This window comes from Mustelus asterias, unplaced genomic scaffold (assembly GCF_964213995.1).
Source record: "Mustelus asterias unplaced genomic scaffold, sMusAst1.hap1.1 HAP1_SCAFFOLD_134, whole genome shotgun sequence".
NCBI lineage: Eukaryota > Metazoa > Chordata > Chondrichthyes > Carcharhiniformes > Triakidae > Mustelus > Mustelus asterias.
The window spans coordinates 512,206-530,166 of record NW_027590165.1 but is presented as its reverse complement, the minus strand read 5'-3'; the positions used below and the strand labels follow the sequence as shown (position 1 = coordinate 530,166).

The 17,961-nt window shown below is 47.3% G+C and overlaps 1 protein-coding gene across 1 annotated transcript in view; it reads left to right on the top strand.

The window, feature by feature from the left end:
- The window catches only part of LOC144484922 (NACHT, LRR and PYD domains-containing protein 3-like), a 184,988-nt gene that overhangs the window by 33,871 nt on the left and 133,156 nt on the right, over positions 1–17,961 (top strand). The window contains exons 9-11 of the mRNA XM_078203281.1: positions 6,057–6,227; positions 10,236–10,406; positions 14,415–14,585. Coding sequence (XP_078059407.1) covers positions 6,057–6,227; positions 10,236–10,406; positions 14,415–14,585 — 513 coding nt within the window. The remainder of the gene's footprint in view (positions 1–6,056; positions 6,228–10,235; positions 10,407–14,414; positions 14,586–17,961) is intronic.

Sequence of the window (17,961 nt, the reverse complement as noted above, 5' to 3'; positions counted from 1 at the left end):
AATTCTATGATTCTATAAACATGCCACAAGAATTCGATCATTACTGATGAGGGAACCCAAAGCATCAGTGCCATCTTCAGCCAGAAGTGCTGAGTAGAATGATTAATCTCGGCCTCCTCCTGAGGTCCCCAACATTACAGATGACCATTTGATTCACTGCATGTGAGGCAAAGAAATGACTGAAGGCACTGCGTACTGCAAACTCTGTCAGCCTGGCTGTACCCCAGCAATGGTACTGAAGAATTGTGCTCCATAACTAGCCATTCCCCTGGCCAAGCTGTTCCAGTACAGCTACAACACTGGATCTACCGGACAATGTGGAAAAAACAGGGCAAATCCAATCTGATGAATTGCTGCTCCATCAGTCTGCTCTTGAACGTCAGAAAAGTGTCATCCTTCCAGTGCCTCATGAACATCACTGCAGGAGTTCCTGAGGGTGATGTCCAAAGCCTAACCACCTTCAATTGCTTTATCAATGACCTCCCTTGCATTATAATGTCAGAAGTGAGGATGCTCACTAATGATTGCACAATGCTCAGTACTGTTCACAATTCCTCAGAGACTGAAGCAGTCCATGTCCATAAACAGCAAGACCTGAACAAAACGGAAAATGCTGGAAAGGCTCAGCATGTCTGACAGCTTCTGCAAACGTTTCGAATCTGGATGACTCTTCAACAGAGCTAGCGTCTTATGGTCTGAAGAACATTCAGGCTTAACTTGAAAAATGGCAAGTAATGTTTCACTACACAAATGCCAGGCAAGGACCATCTCCAACGGACGGGAATATAACCATATTCCCTTTACGTTGAATGGCAGCACCATCGCTGAATCCTCGACCATCAACATCCTGAGTGGTGGGGGCGCACTGGGACCATTGAACAGACACTGAACTGTAAACACTATGGCTCCAAGGGTAGATCACAGCCTGGGAATTCGGAGATGAGGAACTCGCCTCCTGTCTCCCAAATTTTTCCCACCATCTCCAAGGCACAAGTCAGCAGTGTGATGGAATCCGCTCATCTTGCTGGATTGACTGTAGCTTCAAAAACACTGAAGAAGCTCATCCATGGAAAAGGAGCCCACTGGATCAGCTGGCCATTCACCAAACTAAACATTGGCTGTCTCTACCACTGACGCACAGTGGCAGTATTTTACCACATACAAGGTGGAATGTAGCAGCTCACCAAGGTTCCTGAGCCAGCATCACCCAAACAGGCACTATCCATCACCGAGATGGCCAAGGAGATCAGAAGGATGGGACACCAACCAGCTTCAGATTTCTTTCCAAACCACACACCATTCTGACTTGGAATATATTGCTTTTCCATCACTGATGCGGGATCATAATCCCGGATGTCCCTTCCTAACGGTTTTGTACCAGATGCTCTACAGAATTTAAGAAGATGGCTCACCACCTCCTTCTCAAGGGCAATTGGGGATGGGCTGCAAGTGTTGGCATTGCCAGTGATACCATCATCCCTTGAAAGAATTAATAAAGACAAGCGCTACCCACTGTAGAGGTGGGTAATTGTGCCTGTGTGTAACCCAAACACAGTCACGGAAGAGAGAAAAAACAGCTGCGACAGGACAAATAGTGTGACCATTGCACAGGCCAGTGGAATTCTAAAGATAGATCTGGTGGAACTATTTAATATACTCAGCGAGGGTCTCAAATGTCCAGGTGTTGTGCTGTGTTCCATACAACCTGGATCTAGAGTGGAGAAGCTTTGAACAAAGTGTGATGCAATACACTGTTGACCAGATGCTTCATGATGAGGAACCCCATGGACCACAGGCCAGGGACATGGGATATGTGTCAGGGAGGATGGAGATTCAGTAATGCAGACATGTTTTCCAAGAACCTTAACTCTCTCAGCCATTCAGTGTAATAAATCTTCACCATCTCCAGCACTGTTGCTGTTTCTGTGAATGTTTTATAATTTCCCTGGAGCTGTCACGACATGAAACAAAGGTATTGGAATTGTATTGACCTCATTCAGTGCTGTATTTCCCATCTCACATTCCTAGTGAACTGTTAAAGACCCAGTAATATGGTGAAGGATTTTTTTAGTGGTGCTCCATCTCTGAATTTACTCAAAATACAGACATAACAAAGTGACCAGTAATAACAAAGTATAATCCTGTGAAACCCAAGGAAGCAACCCCACCATGACAACCACCGCCATCCCCGCACTTTCCGCTGAGCTGCAGGCAGCATCTTACCTCTCTCCTCTCCTCTGGGAACTTCGATGACCGTGGCCTTTGTCCTCGGATTTCCTGAGTCCTGGAAGGATCCGGCCAACTGCGGGTCCTCTGCACAGATGCTGGAGTTGTCTCTGTCATCATAGCTTCGTGAGGTGCTTGTGTTACAGTCGGAGCAGAAGGGGACCCACTGTCCACACCAGGGGCATCCTGAGAGGAGCTCCCAAATGCTGCAGGCAGCCGCACGTCTATCCATTCAGGGCAAACTGGACCCTCCCTGCTCAGCTGGGGAGGTCCTGACAGTTACTCCAGCCACATTTTCCCACCCCTCCCACAGCCCGTGTTCCACAGAGCTCATGGAGGTGGTGAGAACATGCAGGTTCATGTGTATTTCCTGTGGGTGATGGGCTGGATGTGACTCTCCATGAAGGTCACCAATCTCTCTGTGGAGGATGCTATTTGTGCTCAGACCTGAGACATGGTAACACTGCTGGCCTGGATTGACTCCTCCATCCTTTGTGTATGGATACACACAGCCTTTGGAAACTCCACCAAATGTTAAAGTATCCTACGCTGCAGCTCCAGTATCTGCTGCATTGTTAAAGACTCCAGTCACATTTCATCTTCCTGAAGCTGACAATGACCTGTCCTCTCGAGAGTGTGAGTGAACTCAGCTATTCCTGCCTCCATCAGCTGCTCGGGTTTGTGTGTGCTCTCCTGTGCTGCCAGATTGTAACCCCTTTGCTAATCGTGAGAGACATTATCTGCTCTGGCGGACGTTATAGAGTATAATGTGACAATCCATCCTCTGACCCCTCCCCATCTTCAGAGTTACACGCCTGTCTCCCGCTCACCGCAGCTGTTGATTTGTGAGAGAGTGAAGAATGTTAGAGGGTAATACACATTCCAACATGTCCTGCAGACTGTTCCTAACCCAGAGCTCCATGTGACCAATAGAAGACACACAAGCACCAGATTTGGGACTCAGCAGCAGAGCCTCTCCTGTGCCCATCCATTCACGCACTCACTCTCTCTGGATCCACAACCCATCTCACCATCAGCGATTGCCCACCCAGCCTCCAGGTCTCCCAGCTCCAGCACTGCATCTTCCATTGGCATAAGGATGACACAATCCAGACACTGTCACTCTTGGCTCCTTCTCTGACGCTGTGTGCCCTCTTCTACAAGAACATAAATTTCCATTGTTACTCACCCATCAAAGACACACACAAACCTGACGCTAATTTAGACTGCCCATCGTGGGACCACCAGGATGGTCACTCAGTGTCGGCAGTGCAGCAGCCATCTCTGACTGACTCTTTACTCAGAGAGCGGTTGGGGTGTGGAATGGACTGCCTGCTGTCATAGTGAAGTCGGACACTTTAGGAACTTTCAAGCGGGTATTGGATAGGCAGATGGAGCACACTAGAATGATAGGGAGTGGGATAGCTTGATCTTGGTTTTGGACAAAGCTCGGCACAACATCGTGGGCCGAAGGGTCTGTACTGTGCTGTACTGTTCTATGTCCTATGTTCCATGTAACCCTTCACAGAGAGGCTGACATGTTCCTGAAGATTGATGTTGCTGTCTGGACATTGCCAGTGTCTGGGTGGAGATGGTCTTTCCACAATTTCTCTTTCATCCTTATTCACATATCAGCTTGTAGGCTTAACGCTCACCTTGTCAGAACATATCAGATTATTCATCTTTTGCCTCATTGCAGCCACTGCTCAGACCCTTGGCAGTGTCTATCCAGACTTGCTTGGGTTAGAACATAGAACATAGAACATTACAGCGCAGAACAGGCCCTTCGGCCCACGATGTTGCACCGACCAGTTAAAAAAAAAAAAAACTGTGACCCTCCAACCTAAACCAATTTCTTTTCGTCCATGAACCTATGTGACGGGTATCCTTCTCCAGTCCTGAGGGAACAGAACCTTCCTCCAAACCGAAATAGCCTTGAGAATTTCCAGGGTAGTGTCAGTGAATTGGGTTTAATCTGCCTTCTGCCATTTCAGCCCTTTGTTCATTAACCAGGGCTCCCTCACTGCTCCCTTCAGAGCCTTTAAAAGTGCTGCTGGCTGCCTTTAAATCTGGTGCCAGCTCTGCCAGAATTGTGCTGTCCCCTGCAGCCAGTGGTTAAGCTCTGGAATGCACAGGGTTTTGGGGGAAGGTGGGGGAATGCCACTTAGTGAATTGCTCATTCGGAGAGTCAGTGCAGACACGATGGGCCGAGTGGCCTCCTGCTCTCTAACAATACTGTGATTCTGCCTGTGCTGCCTGAGTGGACGGATTTCCCGAACCTGTCAGACATTTACTGTGCCCGTTCTGGCTCTGTGTGGAGTTGGTTAGTTCAGTTGGTTCGGTGTCTCCAGCGTGATGTAGAATGACGCTGTTGTTGAGGGTTTGGTCCTCGTACTGGCTGTGGGGTTAATGGAGTCCCAACTCTTCCCATATCCCCACGTTTACTAAGTTGTATCCCTGAAGCGACATGTACCAAATTGTGTCTCTTTCTATTGGAGAGATTTCATTGAGGAATGTGGCTACTAACACTGTCCACACGGCAACATCACCAACTTCCAGTTGAAATATCGATAACATTTTCAACCACTGTCTCCACAGAATTCTTACGGAGCACAATGAGGCCATTTGGCCCATCGTGTCTGCACTAGCTCACCAAATTGACATTCGAAATTCGTGTCATTCTCCAGCCTTTTTGTCGTATCCATTTTCGTAGCTCATTGCCTAGCTTCAAAAAATCATCTAATTCCTTTTTGACTCCTTCGATGCAGCCGACCTCCACCACACTTCCCGGCTGTGAATTCCAGACCCGAACCACTGGCAGTGAGAGAAAGGTTTCTGTCGCATCATCTTCAACCCCACCACACACACCATTCCTGAGCCACAGTTAGAATACTCACTGTCTCCATCTCCTGGTGTCCCTGTCTAACTGCACTCAGTTAGAATACTCACTGTCTCCATCTCCTGGTGTCTCTGTCTAACTGCACTCAGTTAGAATACTCACTGTCTCCATCTCCTGGTGTCCCTGTCTAACTGCACTCAGTTAGAATATTCACTGTCTCCATCTCCTGGTGTCTCTGTCTAACTGCACTCAGTTAGAATACTCACTGTCTCCATCTCCTGGTGTCTCTGTCTAACTGCACTCAGTTACCCCCCTCACTGTCTCCATCTCCTGGTGTCTCTGTCTAACTGCACTCAGTTACCCCCCTCACTGTCTCCATCTCCTGGTGTCTCTGTCTAACTGCACTCAGTTACCCCCCTCACTGTCTCCATCTCCTGGTGTCTCTGTCTAACTGCACTCAGTTAGAATACTCACTGTCTCCATCTCCTGGTGTCCCTGTCTAACTGCACTCAGTTAGAATACTCACTGTCTCCATCTCCTGGTGTCTCTGTCTAACTGCACTCAGTTAACCCCCTCACTGTCTCCATCTCCTGGTGTCCCTGTCGAACTGCACTCAGTTAGAATACTCACTGTCTCCATCTCCTGGTGTCTCTGTCTAACTGCACTCAGTTTGAATACTCACTGTCTCCATCTCCTGGTGTCTCTGTCTAACTGCACTCAGTTACCCCCCTCACTGTCTCCATCTCCTGGTGTCTCTGTCTAACTGCACTCAGTTACAATACTCACTGTCTCCATCTCCTGGTGTCTCTGTCTAACTGCACTCAGTTTGAATACTCACTGTCTCCATCTCCTGGTGTCTCTGTCTAACTGCACTCAGATAGAATACTCATTGAATGTCCCGCGCTGTACATTATTATTGTTAATGATCTTATTCTTAAAAACACTGTGGATTTACCCTGATTCCTGTTATGTTTCTCTCTCTGATCTCCAGTCTCCGTGGTAACGCTCTCACAGATTCTTGTGCCGAGGACCTGGCCTCTGCTCTCAGTACAAACCGCTCACTGATAGATCTGAATCTGGGTGACAATAAACTGGGAGATTCAGGAGTGAAACTGCTGTCTGTGGCTCTGAGGAATCCGGACTGTAAAATACAGGAACTGCAGTAAGTAGCAGACTGTGTGAGATTGTGTTTATAATAACTGAATATTCAACAATATAATTTCACCGCTGGTATTTGTATAAAAGACACTGCCCATTACTATTGGCGTCAGTTATGAATCAGGAAAACTGCTTTTCCTCTGACTCCTGTTGCTTCTCTCTCTGATCCCTGAGCAATGGGATGTCAGTCCCACAGATCCTTATGTTGAGGGAGTGGGGGAATAATGTTATGGTTCACCCTCTGAGGTCCAGTCATTGGCAACTGCAAACTGTATTGAATTTCTACCTTCGGGTGTGCTGACTCTCAGAATCCCCAACCTGATCCAGTCACATGACTTCATATTATAAGATCCAACAGCTTTGACAAATCAACAGAAAAGGCAATGAGGGACAATTCGCCTGGGAGCAAAGGTCGCCAGTCACAAATCTGATAGGTTTGTGGTCACAGCACAGCTGAAGTAACGTATATAGTTTTGGTCACCTTATGAACGTATTTTATAAACATTTGAGAAAATGTTGGCTTGAGTCTTTCATGGCATGCCAGGCTTATCTTATGAAAAAATATAGAAATTATTCGTCCTATACTCACTGCAATTGGGACGAACCACGGCTGATCATGGTCGGCAGGTTGGTAGAGCTGTTAGCACTGCTGACTCAGAGCGCCAGAGACCCGTGTCAATTCCGGCCTTGGGTGACAGATTGTGTGGAGTTTGCATGGACTCTCCGTGTCTGCGCAGGTTTCCTTCAGTTACTCCAGTTTCCTCCCACATGCCAAAGATGTGCACGCTAGTTTGAGCGGCGATGGTAAATTGACACTTCATGTCAGGGGGATTTGCAGAGTTAATATGTAGGGTTACTGTTATAGGGCCTGGGCGGGATTGTTGTTAGTGAAGGATTGATGGGCCGAATGGCCCACAGCTTGTCTGGACTTGCAGAATCTCACTGGCTGTCCTGTCTGGAGACAATGCACATCTCTTTAACCTGTGCTTAATGCTCCCTCCACTCACACTGTTTGTACCTTTAAGACTTGATTATCTGTAAAGACTGCATTCCAGTCATTATTCTGTAAATTGAGTTTGTGTCTCTGTATGCCCTGTTTGTGAGCAGTTCTACACTCCACCTGACGAAGGGGCAGCGCTCCGAAAGCGAGTGGCATTTGCTACCAAATAAACCTGTTGGACTTTAACCTGGTGCTGTTAAACTTCTGACTGTTCCTAACCCAGAGCTCCATGTGACCAATGATGAACACACAAGCACCAGGTTTTGGACTCAGCAGCAGAGTCTCTCCTGTGCCCATCCATTCACTCACTCACTCTCTCTGGGTCCACAACCCATCTCACCATCAGCGATTGCCCACCCAGCCTCCAGGTCTCCCAGCTCCAGCACTGCATCTTCCATTGGCATAAGGATGACACAATCCAGACACTGTCACTCTTGGCTCCTTCTCTGACGCTGAGTGCCCTCTTCTACAAGAACATAAATTTCCATTGTTACTCACCCATCAAAGACACACACAAGCCTATGGTGCTGCCAGACTGCCCATCATGGGACCACCAGGATGGTCACTCAGTGTCGGCAGTGCAGCAGTCATCTCTGAAAGACCGGAACCCTTCACAGAGAGGCTGACATGTTCCTGAAGATTGATGCTGCTGTCTGGACATTGCCAGTGTCTGGGTGGAGATGTTCTTTCCACAGTTTCTCTTTCATCCTTATTCACATATCAGCCTGTAAGTTTAACACTCACCTTGTCAGAACAGATCAGGTTATTGATCCTTTTGCCTCACTGCAGCCACGTGCTGCCTGCTCTGGCCCTCGGCAGTGTCTATCCAGACTTGCTTGGGTTGATGTGACAGGTCTCCTCCTCCACTCCTGAGGGAACAGAACCTCCCTCCAAACCGATATAGCCTTGAGAATTTCCAGGGAAGTGTCAGCGAATTGGGTTTAATCTGCCTTCTGCCATTTCAGCTCTTTGTTCATTAACCAGGGCTCCCTCACTGCTCCCTTCAGAGCCTTTAAAAGTGCTGCTGGCTGCCTTTAAATCTGGTTCCAGCATTGCCTGAATGGGGCCTTCCCCTGCAGACAGTGGTTAAGCTCTGGAATGCACAGGGTTTTGGGGGAAGGTGGGGGGATGACACTTAGTGAGTTGCTCATTCGGAGAGTCAGTGCAGACACAATGGGCCGAATGGCCTCCGCCTGCTCTGTAACAATTCTGTGATTCTGCCTGTGCTGCCTGAGTGCACGGATTTCCCGAACCTGTCAGATATTAATGTGCCTGTTTGGTTATATGTGGAGTTGGTTAGTTCATTTGGTTTGGTGTTTAGAGTGTGATGTAGAATGATGCTAAATCTGAGGGTTTGGTCCTCTTACCGGCTGTGGGGTTCATGGAATCCCATCTCCTCCCATTGCCGCACGTTTATTAAATTGTATCCCTGAAGCTACATGTAACAAACTGTCTCTCTCTCTATTGGAGAGAAACACAAAGAACAAAGAAAATTACAGCACAGGAACAGGCCCTTCGGCCCTCCAAGACTGCACCCACCATGCTGCCTGACTTAACTAATACCCCCTACCCTTCCGGGGACCATATCCCTCTATTCCCATCCTATTCATGTACTTGTCAAGACGCCCCTTAAACGTCACCACCATATCTGTTTCTCCTACCTCCCCCAGCAACGAGTTCCAGGCGCCCACTACTCTGTGTAAAAAATCTGCCTCGTACATCTCCTTTAAACCTTGCCCCTCGCACCTTAAACCTGTGCCCCCTAGTAATTGACTCTTCTACCCTGTGAAAAAGCTTCTGACTATCCACTCTGTCCATGCCTCTCATAATCTTGTAGACTTCTATCAGGTCTCCCCTCAACCTCCGTCGCTCCAGTGAGAACAAACCAAGTTTCTCCAACCTCTCCTCATAGCTAATGCCCTCCAGACCAGGCAACATCCTGGTCAATCTTTTCTGTACCCTCTCCAAAGCCTCCACATCCTTCTGGTAGTGTGGCGACCAGAATTGAACACTATATTCTAAGTGCGGCCGAACGAAGGTTCTATAAAGCTGCAACATGACTTGCCAATTTTTAAACTCAATGCCCCGGCCGATGAAGGCAAGCATGCCGAATGCTTTCGTGACTACCTTCTCCACCTGCATTGCCACTTTCAGTGATCTGTGGACCTGTACACCCAGATCCCTTTGCCTATCAGTATTAACATTTTATTGAGGACTATGGCTACTAACACTGTCCACACGGCAACATCACCAACTTCCAGTTGAAATATCGATACATTTCCAACCACTATCTGCGCAGAATTCTTACGGTGCACAATGAGGCCATTTGGCCCATCGTGTCTGTACCAGCTCACCAAATTAGCATTAGGAATTTGAGTCATTCTCCAGCGTTTTTCTCGTATCCCCGCTCATTCTTTATATTCAAATAATCATCTAATTCCTTTTTGACTGCTTCGATGCAGCCGACCTCCACCACACTTCCCGGCTGTGAATTCCAGACCCGAACCACTGTCAGTGTGGGAAAGGTTTCTGTCGCATCATCTTCAACCCCACCACACACTCCATTCCTGAGCCACTGACCATCCCATGTCCCCCCCTGTGACTCAGGGTAAGGACATGGGAATCCTGTGCTCTTCCCTTTCACCATCATCCTTTTTGTCATTTAATCACTCCGGCACTTCCATTTTGTTCTTTCCTTGTCACCCGCCCATCCCCAGCTCCCTGTCACTTAAAACTATTTAATTCACTGCGATTTCCAATTTCTAATTTTAGCTAATTGAACTGAAACTAAATCTGTTTCTATCTTCACAGATATTGCCTGACCTGATGAGAGTCTCCAACATATTTATTCATATTTCAGAATTACAGCTTCAATATAATTTTGCCTTCTGTATCAACTGAAGTTGTGTTTCTTGAATGTCCCGCGCTGTACATTATTATTGTTAATGATCTTATTCTTAAAAACACTGTGGATTTACCCTGATTCCTGTTATTTTTCTCTCTGATCTCCAGTCTGTTTCGTAATGCTCTCACCGATTCTTGTGCCGAGGACCTGGCCTCTGCTCTCAGTACAAACCGCTCACTGATCGATCTGAATCTGGGTGACAATAAACTGGGAGATTCAGGAGTGAAACTGCTGTCTGTGGCTCTGAGGAATCCGGACTGTAAAATACAGAAACTGGAGTAAGTAGCAGACTGTGTGAGATTGTGTTTATAATAACTGAATATTCAACAATATAATTTCACCACTGGTATTTGTATAAAAAACACTGCCCATTACTATTGGCGTCAGTTATGAATAAGGAAAATTGCTTTTCCTCTGACTCCTGTTGCTTCTCTCTCTGATCCCTGAGCAATGGGATGTCAGTCCCACAGATCCTTATGTTGAGGGAGTGGGGGAATAATGTTATGGTTCACCCTCTGAGGTCCAGTCATTGGCAACTGCAAACTGTATTGAATTTCTACCTTCGGGTGTGCTGACTCTCAGAATCCCCAACCTGATCCAATCACATGACTTCATATTATAAGATCCGACAGCTTTGACAAATCAACAGAAAAGGCAATGAGGGACAATTCGCCTGGGAGCAAAGGTCGCCAGTCACAAATCTGATAGGTTTGTGGTCACAGCACAGCTGAAGTAACGTATATAGTTTTGGTCACCTTATGAACGTATTTTATAAACATTTGAGAAAATGTTGGCTTGAGTCTTTCATGGCATGCCAGGCTTATCTTATGAAAAAATATAGAAATTATTCGTCCTATACTCACTGCAATTGGGACGAACCACGGCTGATCATGGTCGGCAGGGTGGTAGAGCTGTTAGCACTGCTGACTCAGAGCGCCAGAGACCCGTGTCAATTCCGGCCTTGGGTGACAGATTGTGTGGAGTTTGCATGTACTCTCCGTGTCTGCGCAGGTTTCCTTCAGTTACTCCAGTTTCCTCCCACATGCCAAAGATGTGCACGCTAGTTTGAGCGGCGATGGTAAATTGACACTTCATGTCAGGGGGATTTGCAGAGTTAATATGTAGGGTTACTGTTATAGGGCCTGGGCGGGATTGTTGTTAGTGAAGGATTGATGGGCCGAATGGCCCACAGCTTGTCTGGACTTGCAGAATCTCACTGGCTGTCCTGTCTGGAGACAATGCACATCTCTTTAACCTGTGCTTAATGCTCCCTCCACTCACACTGTTTGTACCTTTAAGACTTGATTATCTGTAAAGACTGCATTCCAGTCATTATTCTGTAAATTGAGTTTGTGTCTCTGTATGCCCTGTTTGTGAGCAGTTCTACACTCCACCTGACGAAGGGGCAGCGCTCCGAAAGCGAGTGGCATTTGCTACCAAATAAACCTGTTGGACTTTAACCTGGTGCTGTTAAACTTCTGACTGTTCCTAACCCAGAGCTCCATGTGACCAATGATGAACACACAAGCACCAGGTTTTGGACTCAGCAGCAGAGTCTCTCCTGTGCCCATCCATTCACTCACTCACTCTCTCTGGGTCCACAACCCATCTCACCATCAGCGATTGCCCACCCAGCCTCCAGGTCTCCCAGCTCCAGCACTGCATCTTCCATTGGCATAAGGATGACACAATCCAGACACTGTCACTCTTGGCTCCTTCTCTGACGCTGAGTGCCCTCTTCTACAAGAACATAAATTTCCATTGTTACTCACCCATCAAAGACACACACAAGCCTATGGTGCTGCCAGACTGCCCATCATGGGACCACCAGGATGGTCACTCAGTGTCGGCAGTGCAGCAGTCATCTCTGAAAGACCGGAACCCTTCACAGAGAGGCTGACATGTTCCTGAAGATTGATGCTGCTGTCTGGACATTGCCAGTGTCTGGGTGGAGATGTTCTTTCCACAGTTTCTCTTTCATCCTTATTCACATATCAGCCTGTAAGTTTAACACTCACCTTGTCAGAACAGATCAGGTTATTGATCCTTTTGCCTCACTGCAGCCACGTGCTGCCTGCTCTGGCCCTCGGCAGTTTCTATCCAGACTTGCTTGGGTTGATGTGACAGGTCTCCTCCTCCACTCCTGAGGGAACAGAACCTCCCTCCAAACCGATATAGCCTTGAGAATTTCCAGGGAAGTGTCAGCGAATTGGGTTTAATCTGCCTTCTGCCATTTCAGCTCTTTGTTCATTAACCAGGGCTCCCTCACTGCTCCCTTCAGAGCCTTTAAAAGTGCTGCTGGCTGCCTTTAAATCTGGTTCCAGCATTGCCTGAATGGGGCCTTCCCCTGCAGACAGTGGTTAAGCTCTGGAATGCACAGGGTTTTGGGGGAAGGTGGGGGGATGACACTTAGTGAGTTGCTCATTCGGAGAGTCAGTGCAGACACAATGGGCCGAATGGCCTCCGCCTGCTCTGTAACAATTCTGTGATTCTGCCTGTGCTGCCTGAGTGCACGGATTTCCCGAACCTGTCAGATATTAATGTGCCTGTTTGGTTATATGTGGAGTTGGTTAGTTCATTTGGTTTGGTGTTTAGAGTGTGATGTAGAATGATGCTAAATCTGAGGGTTTGGTCCTCTTACCGGCTGTGGGGTTCATGGAATCCCATCTCCTCCCATTGCCGCACGTTTATTAAATTGTATCCCTGAAGCTACATGTAACAAACTGTCTCTCTCTCTATTGGAGAGAAACACAAAGAACAAAGAAAATTACAGCACAGGAACAGGCCCTTCGGCCCTCCAAGACTGCACCCACCATGCTGCCTGACTTAACTAATATCCCCTACCCTTCCGGGGACCATATCCCTCTATTCCCATCCTATTCATGTACTTGTCAAGACGCCCCTTAAACGTCACCACCATATCTGTTTCTCCTACCTCCCCCAGCAACGAGTTCCAGGCGCCCACTACTCTGTGTAAAAAATCTGCCTCGTACATCTCCTTTAAACCTTGCCCCTCGCACCTTAAACCTGTGCCCCCTAGTAATTGACTCTTCTACCCTGTGAAAAAGCTTCCGACTATCCACTCTGTCCATGCCTCTCATAATCTTGTAGACTTCTATCAGGTCTCCCCTCAACCTCCGTCGCTCCAGTGAGAACAAACCAAGTTTCTCCAACCTCTCCTCATAGCTAATGCCCTCCAGACCAGGCAACATCCTGGTCAATCTTTTCTGTACCCTCTCCAAAGCCTCCACATCCTTCTGGTAGTGTGGCGACCAGAATTGAACACTATATTCTAAGTGCGGCCGAACGAAGGTTCTATAAAGCTGCAACATGACTTGCCAATTTTTAAACTCAATGCCCCGGCCGATGAAGGCAAGCATGCCGAATGCTTTCGTGACTACCTTCTCCACCTGCATTGCCACTTTCAGTGATCTGTGGACCTGTACACCCAGATCCCTTTGCCTATCAGTATTAACATTTTATTGAGGACTATGGCTACCAACACTGTCCACACGGCAACATCACCAACTTCCAGTTGAAATATCGATACATTTCCAACCACTATCTGCGCAGAATTCTTACGGTGCACAATGAGGCCATTTGGCCCATCGTGTCTGTACCAGCTCACCAAATTAGCATTAGGAATTTGAGTCATTCTCCAGCGTTTTTCTCGTATCCCCGCTCATTCTTTATATTCAAATAATCATCTAATTCCTTTTTGACTGCTTCGATGCAGCCGACCTCCACCACACTTCCCGGCTGTGAATTCCAGACCCGAACCACTGTCAGTGTGGGAAAGGTTTCTGTCGCATCATCTTCAACCCCACCACACACTCCATTCCTGAGCCACTGACCATCCCATGTCCCCCCCTGTGACTCAGGGTAAGGACATGGGAATCCTGTGCTCTTCCCTTTCACCATCATCCTTTTTGTCATTTAATCACTCCGGCACTTCCATTTTGTTCTTTCCTTGTCACCCGCCCATCCCCAGCTCCCTGTCACTTAAAACTATTTAATTCACTGCGATTTCCAATTTCTAATTTTAGCTAATTGAACTGAAACTAAATCTGTTTCTATCTTCACAGATATTGCCTGACCTGATGAGAGTCTCCAACATATTTATTCATATTTCAGAATTACAGCTTCAATATAATTTTGCCTTCTGTATCAACTGAAGTTGTGTTTCTTGAATGTCCCGCGCTGTACATTATTATTGTTAATGATCTTATTCTTAAAAACACTGTGGATTTACCCTGATTCCTGTTATTTTTCTCTCTGATCTCCAGTCTGTTTCGTAATGCTCTCACCGATTCTTGTGCCGAGGACCTGGCCTCTGCTCTCAGTACAAACCGCTCACTGATCGATCTGAATCTGGGTGACAATAAACTGGGAGATTCAGGAGTGAAACTGCTGTCTGTGGCTCTGAGGAATCCGGACTGTAAAATACAGAAACTGGAGTAAGTAGCAGACTGTGTGAGATTGTGTTTATAATAACTGAATATTCAACAATATAATTTCACCACTGGTATTTGTATAAAAAACACTGCCCATTACTATTGGCGTCAGTTATGAATAAGGAAAATTGCTTTTCCTCTGACTCCTGTTGCTTCTCTCTCTGATCCCTGAGCAATGGGATGTCAGTCCCACAGATCCTTATGTTGAGGGAGTGGGGGAATAATGTTATGGTTCACCCTCTGAGGTCCAGTCATTGGCAACTGCAAACTGTATTGAATTTCTACCTTCGGGTGTGCTGACTCTCAGAATCCCCAACCTGATCCAATCACATGACTTCATATTATAAGATCCGACAGCTTTGACAAATCAACAGAAAAGGCAATGAGGGACAATTCGCCTGGGAGCAAAGGTCGCCAGTCACAAATCTGATAGGTTTGTGGTCACAGCACAGCTGAAGTAACGTATATAGTTTTGGTCACCTTATGAACGTATTTTATAAACATTTGAGAAAATGTTGGCTTGAGTCTTTCATGGCATGCCAGGCTTATCTTATGAAAAAATATAGAAATTATTCGTCCTATACTCACTGCAATTGGGACGAACCACGGCTGATCATGGTCGGCAGGGTGGTAGAGCTGTTAGCACTGCTGACTCAGAGCGCCAGAGACCCGTGTCAATTCCGGCCTTGGGTGACAGATTGTGTGGAGTTTGCATGTACTCTCCGTGTCTGCGCAGGTTTCCTTCAGTTACTCCAGTTTCCTCCCACATGCCAAAGATGTGCACGCTAGTTTGAGCGGCGATGGTAAATTGACACTTCATGTCAGGGGGATTTGCAGAGTTAATATGTAGGGTTACTGTTATAGGGCCTGGGCGGGATTGTTGTTAGTGAAGGATTGATGGGCCGAATGGCCCACAGCTTGTCTGGACTTGCAGAATCTCACTGGCTGTCCTGTCTGGAGACAATGCACATCTCTTTAACCTGTGCTTAATGCTCCCTCCACTCACACTGTTTGTACCTTTAAGACTTGATTATCTGTAAAGACTGCATTCCAGTCATTATTCTGTAAATTGAGTTTGTGTCTCTGTATGCCCTGTTTGTGAGCAGTTCTACACTCCACCTGACGAAGGGGCAGCGCTCCGAAAGCGAGTGGCATTTGCTACCAAATAAACCTGTTGGACTTTAACCTGGTGCTGTTAAACTTCTGACTGTTCCTAACCCAGAGCTCCATGTGACCAATGATGAACACACAAGCACCAGGTTTTGGACTCAGCAGCAGAGTCTCTCCTGTGCCCATCCATTCACTCACTCACTCTCTCTGGGTCCACAACCCATCTCACCATCAGCGATTGCCCACCCAGCCTCCAGGTCTCCCAGCTCCAGCACTGCATCTTCCATTGGCATAAGGATGACACAATCCAGACACTGTCACTCTTGGCTCCTTCTCTGACGCTGAGTGCCCTCTTCTACAAGAACATAAATTTCCATTGTTACTCACCCATCAAAGACACACACAAGCCTATGGTGCTGCCAGACTGCCCATCATGGGACCACCAGGATGGTCACTCAGTGTCGGCAGTGCAGCAGTCATCTCTGAAAGACCGGAACCCTTCACAGAGAGGCTGACATGTTCCTGAAGATTGATGCTGCTGTCTGGACATTGCCAGTGTCTGGGTGGAGATGTTCTTTCCACAGTTTCTCTTTCATCCTTATTCACATATCAGCCTGTAAGTTTAACACTCACCTTGTCAGAACAGATCAGGTTATTGATCCTTTTGCCTCACTGCAGCCACGTGCTGCCTGCTCTGGCCCTCGGCAGTGTCTATCCAGACTTGCTTGGGTTGATGTGACAGGTCTCCTCCTCCACTCCTGAGGGAACAGAACCTCCCTCCAAACCGATATAGCCTTGAGAATTTCCAGGGAAGTGTCAGCGAATTGGGTTTAATCTGCCTTCTGCCATTTCAGCTCTTTGTTCATTAACCAGGGCTCCCTCACTGCTCCCTTCAGAGCCTTTAAAAGTGCTGCTGGCTGCCTTTAAATCTGGTTCCAGCATTGCCTGAATGGGGCCTTCCCCTGCAGACAGTGGTTAAGCTCTGGAATGCACAGGGTTTTGGGGGAAGGTGGGGGGATGACACTTAGTGAGTTGCTCATTCGGAGAGTCAGTGCAGACACAATGGGCCGAATGGCCTCCGCCTGCTCTGTAACAATTCTGTGATTCTGCCTGTGCTGCCTGAGTGCACGGATTTCCCGAACCTGTCAGATATTAATGTGCCTGTTTGGTTATATGTGGAGTTGGTTAGTTCATTTGGTTTGGTGTTTAGAGTGTGATGTAGAATGATGCTAAATCTGAGGGTTTGGTCCTCTTACCGGCTGTGGGGTTCATGGAATCCCATCTCCTCCCATTGCCGCACGTTTATTAAATTGTATCCCTGAAGCGACATGTAACAAACTGTCTCTCTCTCTATTGGAGAGAAACACAAAGAACAAAGAAAATTACAGCACAGGAACAGGCCCTTCGGCCCTCCAAGACTGCACCCACCATGCTGCCTGACTTAACTAATATCCCCTACCCTTCCGGGGACCATATCCCTCTATTCCCATCCTATTCATGTACTTGTCAAGACGCCCCTTAAACGTCACCACCATATCTGCTTCTACTACCTCCCCCAGCAACGAGTTCCAGGCGCCCACTACTCTGTGTAAAAAATCTGCCTCGTACATCTCCTTTAAACCTTGCCCCTCGCACCTTAAACCTGTGCCCCCTAGTAATTGACTCTTCTACCCTGTGAAAAAGCTTCCGACTATCCACTCTGTCCATGCCTCTCATAATCTTGTCGACCTATATCAGGTCTCCCCTCAACCTCCGTCGCTCCAGTGAGAACAAACCAAGTTTCTCCAACCTCTCCTCATAGCTAATGCCCTCCAGACCAGGCAACATCTTGGTCAATCTTTTCTGTACCCTCTCCAAAGCCTCCACATCCTTCTGGTAGTGTGGCGACCAGAATTGAACACTATATTCTAAGTGCGGCCGAACGAAGGTTCTATAAAGCTGCAACATGACTTGCCAATTTTTAAACTCAGTGCCCCGGCCGATGAAGGCAAGCATGCCGAATGCTTTCGTGACTACCTTCTCCACCTGCATTGCCACTTTCAGTGATCTGTGGACCTGTACACCCAGATCCCTTTGCCTATCAGTATTAACATTTTATTGAGGACTATGGCTACCAACACTGTCCACACGGCAACATCACCAACTTCCAGTTGAAATATCGATACATTTCCAACCACTATCTGCGCAGAATTCTTACGGTGCACAATGAGGCCATTTGGCCCATCGTGTCTGTACCAGCTCACCAAATTAGCATTAGGAATTTGAGTCA